Source organism: Penaeus monodon, chromosome 20, assembly GCF_015228065.2.
Source record: "Penaeus monodon isolate SGIC_2016 chromosome 20, NSTDA_Pmon_1, whole genome shotgun sequence".
Taxonomy (NCBI): domain Eukaryota; kingdom Metazoa; phylum Arthropoda; class Malacostraca; order Decapoda; family Penaeidae; genus Penaeus; species Penaeus monodon.
This window is the reverse complement of record NC_051405.1, coordinates 11,514,786-11,515,397: the sequence shown is the minus strand read 5'-3', so window position 1 is coordinate 11,515,397 and position 612 is coordinate 11,514,786. Positions and strand designations below refer to the sequence as shown.

The 612-nt window shown below is 46.9% G+C and overlaps 1 protein-coding gene across 1 annotated transcript in view; it reads right to left on the bottom strand.

Annotated features, from left to right (window-relative positions):
- The window catches only part of LOC119585615, a 9,322-nt gene that overhangs the window by 3,712 nt on the left and 4,998 nt on the right, over positions 1-612 (bottom strand). Inside the window, exon 2 of the mRNA XM_037934284.1 lies at positions 34-564. Within this exon, the coding sequence (XP_037790212.1) occupies positions 421-564 (144 nt within the window). The 3' untranslated portion in view covers positions 34-420. The remainder of the gene's footprint in view (positions 1-33; positions 565-612) is intronic.

The following is a 612-nucleotide window of genomic DNA, read 5'->3' as shown; positions in this document are numbered from 1 at the left end:
ATCTCATAACGTCACTCGATGGTCTTTACGTACCCTTAGGTCTTCTTCATTCACACGATTCCTAGGTATGACATGGCGGAAACTGCGACGATGACGAGTACGACGCAGCCACCGAAAGTGCCACACAGGATGAGCCACTGCCGGCGTTCCATCTTGTAAGCTGACGGTCGAGGAGCGAAGGACTTGTGGAGGAGCACTCTGTTCTCGTGCGTTTTAGTGTCTGTTTAATCAACTTTGCTTATTGTACGCTGCGAATCAATCAGATATATGTCAAGTTTCTTCTATTATTTTCTAAATCAAAGGCAAAGTTCATTCACGTGACCAGCGGAGAAACTTGAACAACACTGAACGCCTCGACCTTACAACACCAAACAGTCCGTAGAGGGGCGAGGGTTAAATTACGTTGTCTCTCAGCTGTATTCACTTCACTTTAGTCGTTATAGGCGGGTGGACTGAATACTTGGCTGGGATTGGTGGATGTGAACTAGCAGGGTGCGCGTAGACTCCCGGGTCACTTCGGTTAACAACAGCGACAGACTTCGCAGAAAACTTGTCGGTACAGAGCTACAACGATGTTTTTGATAATGGTACTAACCTTGATAACGATCGTGA